Source organism: Chiloscyllium plagiosum, chromosome 33, assembly GCF_004010195.1.
Source record: "Chiloscyllium plagiosum isolate BGI_BamShark_2017 chromosome 33, ASM401019v2, whole genome shotgun sequence".
Lineage (NCBI taxonomy): Eukaryota > Metazoa > Chordata > Chondrichthyes > Orectolobiformes > Hemiscylliidae > Chiloscyllium > Chiloscyllium plagiosum.
The window spans coordinates 43,544,305-43,553,409 of NC_057742.1; the positions used below are offsets into that span (position 1 = coordinate 43,544,305).

At 42.8% G+C, this 9,105-nt stretch overlaps 1 protein-coding gene across 1 annotated transcript in view; it reads right to left on the reverse strand.

The window, feature by feature from the left end:
- Nucleotides 1–9,105, reverse strand: part of tmem108 (transmembrane protein 108) — a 101,475-nt gene that overhangs the window by 76,926 nt on the left and 15,444 nt on the right. Inside the window, exon 2 of the mRNA XM_043675382.1 lies at nucleotides 1,502–1,587. Within this exon, the coding sequence (XP_043531317.1) occupies nucleotides 1,502–1,541 (40 nt within the window). The 5' untranslated portion in view covers nucleotides 1,542–1,587. The remainder of the gene's footprint in view (nucleotides 1–1,501; nucleotides 1,588–9,105) is intronic.

Sequence of the window (9,105 nt, forward strand, 5' to 3'; positions counted from 1 at the left end):
CCCGGCACCGCCTTCCTGACCTGCTGTCTTCTTCTTGACCTCTCCGCCTCCATCCTACTCCGACCTATCACCCACACGTTGACCTCTTTCCACCTATCACATTTCCAACTCCCCTCCTCCAAGTCCCTCCTCCCTACCTTTTATCTTCTCCTGCTGAACACTCTCTGCTCATTCCTGAAGAAGGGCATGTGCCCGAAACGTCGAATCTCCTGTTCCCTGGATGCTGCCTGACCTGCTGTGCTGTTCCAGCAATAAAGTTTCACCCTTTAAGGGATTGCCTTGCCAGACACCCATAACCCATGAAAGGGTCAAACAAAATACAGAATACACAAAAGATAAACATTCTAAAGGAAACAGAATGTGAAGACACACATATTAAAACTTCCTAAATGCAACAAATTCCAAGCACTCTTGCTACATTTTCTTCATGTCCCAATGTCTACTTTATTTGGTTGTTAAATCAGGAGACTAGAAAGTCTAACAAATTAGTCACACACAATCTCAGCCCTAAGTTAGTTATGCCTATTTAATCAAAATAAAGTCATATTGTAATGAAGATTGTAACTGACAATGAAAGACCAAGTCACCTGAAGAGGAAGGACTCAGGTGATTTTATTCTCACCCTCCCTCCCCAACTATGTTACATAAGATAACTGGTATTCAAATAGTTTAAACAATATTTATTTGAATTACCAAAATCCAGACAATTGTGTAGCTAAGGCACTCAACAGTTAAACTACTCATTTGTTATCATACCAATCAACAGAATTACCAAACAGTAATTTCACAGGAGGGACTATGAGGAAGCCACAACAAACATTGATCAGACCTCAGTGCCTGAAATTATGGCCACTCAAGGAAAACAAATGGTGTTGTAAAACTATCACATCCAATTTAACATAGGAATAGGAGTAGGCCACTCAGCTCCTTGAGCCTGTTCCGTGAGATTATGCCTAATCTGTGGTTTAACTCCATATACTCAGCTCTGGTCCATATCCCTTAATGCCTTTGAATTTTAAGTAGATAAATATTTGTTAAGCAATCAGATCACCGCTTAACCTTTTAAATTCTACTGAAAACAGACTTAATTTGCATTAATCTCTCCTCATAATATAACCCCCAAAGTCTAGGATTAACTCTTGTAAACCTAAGATATACTCTCTCCAAGATATCCTTCCTGAGGTGTGGTGTTCAGATCTACTTACAGTACTCTAATTTACAGTAATGGAGATAAAATAATTATCCTGTCAAGATTTATTGAAATCTTGGCATAGACAACTAAATTTATCTTCATGTCTACATCTCTTTCACAACACTAGTTTAGACTGAATTTTCTGCTCTTCGGTTCTCTTTTAAAGCACATTCTTTACTAAAAAGGTTTTTATTCCACTTCCGACAATTGATCACCAAAATTTCAGTACGCTATGAAAATCAGCCATGTTGCAAGGGATTCCTTTGCATCCTGATTTTAAAAAATGAAAAATATTGCATAAATTCTTACTCTGAAGTTGGTGATAGAGGACCCGTGAGCTTGTCTTCATGGTATTATCTGCTCAAGCTTGTCCACCACTTTATTCATGATTCACTCTAGAAATTAAAATGAGACACATCAAACAGTATGCAGGAATGAAACGACCAAGCTCTATCAGACTTCCAAAATCTTCACCATGTAGGTATTAACATCTATTTCAACCCCTTGGTGATCACAATCCCAAAGAATGTCGCAAGTTTTGAAGGGAAACTTAGTGGATATAATGCAAAGTATCTATCAAGATAATTCTCATTCTGCCGTTAAGTCTTTCATGCCCTTTCCAATTCTCAATTTAACCCTAATCTCATCTAACCCTATTTTTTTCCCCAGATTCCAGCACTTCTTCAGTTCTGCCATCTAGTGCATCCTCAAATTCCTTTGCTCCACTAATGCCAATAGTTATGCTTTCGGTTTCCAAGGCACTAAGATGTGGAATTTCTTCTTTAAACCTCTTGGCTGTCTACTTTTCTCAGGATTTTATTTTAATCTACCACTTTGACCAATAGTCTCATGTGGCTGTGAGCCAAATTATATTTGATAATGCTGCTATGAAGCATTGATACATTATGTTAAACAGTTCTATACAAACATAAGGTTTTTTAAAAACTATGGCAATGAGCAATGTTGAAAGTGACAAATTAAAAGTGACAAAACAATGAGATCGAGAAAGGAAGCAAACATTTCAAAGGTGTTATAAAGTCAAAAGCATGTATGGTTCCCATTAAGATGAGATATTAAAGAGTTAATTTGCTCTGCTGATCTGCAAGAAATTGAATGCTTCGAGGGTAGGGTGGGATGTCTGTTGTACAGGTAGAACGTAAGGGAATTCCCTTGCCATTCAGAGCCATTTGCATCATCACCACCTATTCAGAAGTCAGTTGGAACATTGCAGTTGAAATTCTGACTGCACCCTATTGTTACAAAAAAATACAATTCACACCAGATCTGGCCATTAAGGGTATTTTTAAAAAATTACTTACAGTATGGAAACAAGTGCTTCGGCCCAACAAGTCCACACCGACTCGCCGAAGTGCAACCCACCCAGACCCATTCCCTACATTTACCCCTTCACCTGACACTACGGGTAATTTAGCATGGCCAGTTCACCTAACCTGCACATTTTTTGAATTGTGGGAGGAAACCGGAGCACCCGGAAGAAACCCACACAGACACGGGGAGAATGTGCAAACAGAGAGTCGTCTGAGGCGGGAATCTCTGGTGCTCAGTGCAATTGTGATTTGCATTACATTGTTTCTGGAGATGTGATCACTGCATTCTGCCTTGAGTGGCATGTGACTGTGGCAGAAGGAGGCTATTAAGCCCTTTGTGTCTGGATTCATGCTTCATCCCAAATCTGTGCACATTGTTCATAACCCTGTAAGTCCCTTATCTTCAAATGAATAATCTCTTGGGAGTTCAGAACATGAGCATTGTTTAGAAAAGACAAATTCTTTAGAAAGCTAGTACTGCCAAATAAACCTGTTGGACTATAACCTGGTGTTGAGATTTTTAACTTTGTTCACCACAGTTCAAACTGGCTCTTCCAAATCAATCAGTAAAGTCAAGCATTTTCTTGGTAACAAACAATGTCCAATTTGAGTTCCACGAGGGTCACTTGGTCAAAACAGACAAAAAAAACAACAATTCTAGAGGTGAGAATATGACTGCCCTCGACTTCAAAACTACACCTAACCAAATGAGGCATCAAGGAGCCCTAACAAAACTGAAGTAAATTAAAATTTGGGGGGGGTGGGGGTAAGGAGAGGAAGGAGGAGCTCTCCACTGGTTGGAGACATCTGGCCTTGACATAGATTGTTCTGGCTATAGGTCATACATTTCAGTTAGGAGGAGAAAGTGAGGGCTGCAGATGCTGGAGATCAGAGCTGAAAATGTGTTGCTGGAAAAGTGCAGCAGGTCAGGCAGCATCCAAGGAGCAGGAGAATTGACGTTTCGGGCATAAGCCCTTCTTCAGCATACATTTCAGTTACCCTGCATTTCTGCAGGTGTTCTTCAGAGTGATATCCTGGGTCCAACCTTCAGCTATTTCTTCAATGACCTTCACTCCATCATAAAAATCAGCAGTAAGGATTTTGCTGATATTGAGCAATGTTCAATCGTACATTTCTTTGAAACATTTCCCCTCTCATTTTAAACTATGCCACTTAGTATTTGACAGCTCCATCCTGCAAAAAAGACTAATTATCCACCTTATCTAATGCCTCTCAATTTTATATACTTCCATTCAGGTTGCCGCTCAGAAATGGACGCCACGGTGACTCAGAGGTTAGCACTGCTGCCTCCCAGCACCAGTAAACTGGGCTCAATTTCACCCTCAAGCAACTGTCTCTGTGAAATTTGCACATTATCTGTGTATGTGTGGGTTTTCTACAGGTGCTTCAGTTTCCTCCCACAGTTCAAAGATATAAGATTGGGTGGATTAGCCATGGTAAATTATCCATTGTGTCCAGACATGTACAAAATATGTGGATTAGCCATGGGACTAAAATCACAGTGTGCATCAGTCTCAACCTTTGCAACTGTTCAACAGATTTTATTTCAGCTTGAATGGGTGAGAGTAAGACCAGCAGGATGAGGAGGAAACAAACTACAGCATCATTAAAGTGGATTAGCAGAAAGGAATGAAGTGAGAGTAGTGAACAGTACCGAGATGCTGTGCATTTCCAGCATCACACTTTAAGAAATCTGCTCAGGTTTGAAGGGGATTTCTGTGAGTGAAAGGAGAAGATCCAGTCATCTTGGTCCATGTGGGTACCAATGACAGTAGTATAACAAAAGAGGTTCAGCACACGAGCATGAACAGCTAGATGTAAAATTAAGCACAATCTCAAAGAGAATAGCTCTTGAAACTACTATCTTAGCCACACGTAAATTGGCATACATGACTCAAATATTGATCAGACACTGACCTGGGGCAAATCTGGCGGTATTAGATAGAATAGAATACAACCCTACATACGGAAACAGGTGATTCAGCCCGCCAAGTCCATACTTACCCTCTGAAGTGTGTTATCAATAAAAGGGTGTACTGTACTTTTAAGAAAGTTATTAGCAAGAAGAACTGACAGCACCAAGTATTCTGAAAAAAAATTAATGTAGCATTTGGTCAAACAACTCTATTAGTTGGCTGCCTGGAGACAAAAACAAATTAGAATTCAACCAGTTTAAATTATACCCCAAAATACCAACCTCCAATCAAGTTTGAATTGAGTATATTAATCTTAAAAGCCAATGACACAATCCAATGCTTTGGGGGGAAAAGACCAGAGAAAATTGAATAGGAGAGGAGAATGGTCACACCACCAGCATATACAGACTGCCTGAAAATTAGCTCTCTTAAAAGGTACTTATATTGATGAGTAACCTGTGAAGCAGAATTCCTAAGAAGAAGAAAACAGGACTACACAGAGAAGAAATAAAAGCTGCCTAATTTTGGAAATAAGTAGTTTTGTATTGTAAACTTCAATCAGGATTTTTACCAGACCAATATTGTAGAGGGGAAAGTAAAAGATAGGTTAGAGGAAGGAGTTGTAAATTGTTATTAGTTAATTATTCTCTGTTATACGTTAAGAAATAAAGTAGTTAATTTTTACTTTAAATACTTCTTGGCTTCTCGAATTTTCAGATTACTGCAGGGGATAAATCTTTTCTGTGTAACTGGTTCAAATTAAGCAGGAAGATTTACCCCCTATTGTAACAGTTTTGTGGCTCGTTGTTAGGAATTTGAACTGGTTTAGATAGTTTTGAATAGATTTGGGGGTACAAAAAAATTCCAGATTTAAACACCTGCAGGTTAGTGCCCCAGATCTTTAAATGAAACGTAGGTGAGGCAATTTGTTTACTTTTGGTTGATTAAATTAAAAGTGAGAGAAATGGCTCTAAAAATTGCTAAAGAATTTCTCAGGTTTGTAGATGATTCTTAAATTTGCCAAGAAAGTTTAGAAGGAAAGAAAAAGGCCGTACTTTTAGAATTAGCAAATAAGCTAGATTTGCGTTTAACCAAGGACAAAAGTTAAGTTGAAATTGTCAGGGAGTTACTCAAATACTTAAGTGTATCAGAGAAACAGACAAATGCAGTAGAGGTAGAACAACTTAAATTTCAATGGAGGAAAATGGAGTTAGAAGATAAACAAAGAGAGAGAGAAAGGAAAAAGGGAGCTCTTAGCTGAGCAAAGAGAAAGAGAAGAATGGGAGAAACAAAAAGAGAGAGAATTTGAACTTGAGAAGTTGAAACTTAAATCAGCAAAGTCAAATTAACAGGATGGAGATTAAAAGAGAATGTCAAAACTCTGCCACATTTTGATAAGAAAGATGTGGAAGCCTTCTTTATTTCATTTGAAAACTTGGCTCAGCAAATAGAGTGGTCCAAGGATTTAAGAGTAACGCTAGTTCAGCCTGAACTGGTGGGCAGAACTCGTGAGGTATTTGCCGCACTGTCAAGAGGAGGGTTCAGGAGATTATGAAGAGATTAAACAGGTTATTTTAATTGCTTATGAATTGGTACCAGAAGTATATAGACAGCGGTTCAGAAACACAAAGAAGGAACCAGGTCAGAGTTATGTTGAGTTTGAAAGAATTAAACAGTCATTTTGATCGATCGGTAAGTGCTTTGAAAATAGATAGGACATTTGAAGCTCTCAGAGAGATTACTCTGTTAGAGGAGTTTAAAAACTCACTTCCAGGGATGGTAAGAATTCACTTGGAGGAACAGAAAGTTTAGGATGTGAGAAGGGCAGCAGAATTAGCAGATTAGTACATGTTGGTACATAAGAAATGCTTACGGCCACAATTTCTTCCTGTTAGGGATAGGAGTTGGGAGAACGAGAGATCATACACTATGAAATAAAGAGTAGACAGCACTGGTAAGATTTACCACAGGACAAAAAAAGAAGCCCAAGCGGGTGGAAAGGAGCTAAAAGGCCTCAGGTGTTTCCACTGTGGTAAAGTGGGACACAAAGTCAAAGTGCTGACCGTTAAAGAAAGGCACAATGGGGAAAAAGATGGGATAAAAGAAGCTAAGCCAGTGGCATTACTGAAGATAACAGATGAGATCCCAAGAAGAGCCGAGGAACTGCAGGAGAGTGTACAGCCTCGGCAGGGGCTGTGTATGGAGTTAGTACCTGATCTCTACAAAACAATTGCCTCTGTGGGTAAAGTTTACTCAGAAAAAACAGGGGGAGATGGACAATAAGTTATAATTTTAAGAGATACAGGATCTAACCAGTCAGGGATGAGCAAATATGCACTCTTTCAGATCTGTTACCCAAGCATGTGGTAATTTGTGGGATAGATGGATAGAAATTTAGCATTCCCCTATGTAAGATCAGGTTGGAGTGCCAACTTAAGAGTGAGGAAGTAACAGTGGGAGTGATTGACAGAATGTCAATTCCAGGAATTCAGTTTGTTCTTGGGAATTATTTGGCAGGGTCCAAGGTGGGAGTGACACCCTTTGTTGTGGAGAAGCCCAAGGAAGGCCAAGAAATTGAGGAGTTAAAACAGAAATATCCTGGTATTTTCCCAGACTGTGTGGTAACCAGAGTTGAAAAATGTGGTGATGGAAAAACACAGCAGGCCAGGCAATATCCGAGGAGCAGGAGAATCGACGTTTCGGGCATAAGCCCTTCTTCAGGAATGAGGAAGTGTGCCAAGCGGGCTGAGATAAAAGATAGGGGGGAGTGGCGCTGGAAATACGATAGGTGGAAGGAGGTAAGGGTGAGGGTGATAGGCCGGAGAGGGTGTGGGGGCAGAGAGGTCAAGAGGGCGGTGCTGAATCCGAGGGCTGGGACTGAGATAAGGTGGGGGGAGGGGAAATGAGGAAGCTGGAGAAATCTACATGCATCCCGTGTGGTTGGAGGGTTCCTAGGCGGAAGATGAGGTGCTCTTCCTTCAGACATCATGTGGCCAGGATCTGGCATTGGAGGAGGCCAAGGACCGGCGATGGAGGCGGCCAAGGACGTACATGTCATTGGCAGAGTGGGAGGGGGAGCTAAAGTGTTCAGCCATGGGGCTGTTGGGTTGGTTGGTGCGGATGTCCCAGAAGTGTTCCCTGAAACGTTCCGCAAGTAGGCAGCATGTCTCCCCAATGTAGAGGAGACCACATCGGGTGCAGCGAATACAATAAATTATGTGTGTGGAGGTGTAGGTGAATTTGCGACGGATATAGAAGGATCCATTGGGGCCTTGGAGGGAGGTGAGGGGGTAGGTGTGGGCGCAAGTTTTGCACTTCTTGCGGTTGCAGAGGAAGGTGCCAGGAGTGGAGGTTGGGTTGGTGGGGGGTATGGACCTGACGAGGGAGTCGCGGAGGGGGAAATTTTTTTCCATGGTGGTGGGGTCTGTCTGGAGGTGGCAGAAATGATGGAGGATGATACGATGTGGGGTGGGGTGGAAGGTGAGGGGCCATGGGGTTCTGTCCTGGTGGCGATTGGAGGGGCGGGGTCCAAGGACAGAGGTGCAGGAAGTGGAGGAGATGTGGTGGAGAGCGTCGTCAACCACGTCGGAGGGGAAATTGCAGTCTTTGAAGGAGGAGGCCATTTGAGTTGTTCAGTAGTGGAATTGCTGAAAATGTGTTGCTGGAACAGCGCAGCAGGTCAGGCAGCATCCAGGGAACAGAAGAATCTGCGCTGTTCCAGCAACACATTTTCAGCTCTGATCTCCAGCATCTGTAGACCTCACTTTCTCCCCAGTAGTGGAATTGGTCCTCCTGGGAGCAGATGTAGCGGAGGCAGAGGAATTGGGAATATGGGATGGCGTTTTTACAGGGGGCAGGGTGGGAGGAGGTGTAATCTAGGTAGCTGTGGGAGTCGGTCGGTTTGTAGTAAATGTCTGTGTTGAGTCGTTGGCCGAGATAGAAATGGAGAGGTCGAGGAAGAGGAGGGAGGAGTCTGAGACGGTCCAGGTAAATTGGAGGTCGGGGTGGAAGGTGTTAGTAAAGGGGATGAACTGTTCAACCTTCTCATGGAAACACGAGGTAGCGCCAATACAATCATTGATGTAGCGGAGGAAAAGCGGAGGGGGGTGGTGCCAGTGTAGCTGCGGAAGATGGACTGTTCCACATATCCGACTAAGAGGCAGGCATCTTCAAAGACCGCAATTTCTCCTCCGACATGGTTGACAACGCTCTCCACCGCATCTCCTCCACTTCCCGCACCTCTACCCTTGGACCCCGCCCCTCCAATCGCCACCAGGACAGAACCCCACTGGTCCTCACCTTCCACCCTACCAACCTCCGGATACATCGCATCATCCTCCATCATTTCCGCCACCTCCAGACAGACCCCACCACCAGGGATATATTTCCCTCTCCACCACTATCAGCATTCAGGAGAGACCACTCCCTCCGCGACTCCCTCGTCAGGTCCACACCCCCCACCAACCCAACCTCCACTCCCGGCACTTTCCCCTGCAACCTCAAGAAGTGCAAAACTTGCGCCCACACCTACCCCCTCACTGCCCTCCAAGACCCCAATGGACCCTTCTATATCCGTCGCAAATTCACCTGCACCTCCACACACATCATTTACTGCACCCGCTGCACCCGATGTGGTCTCCTCTACATT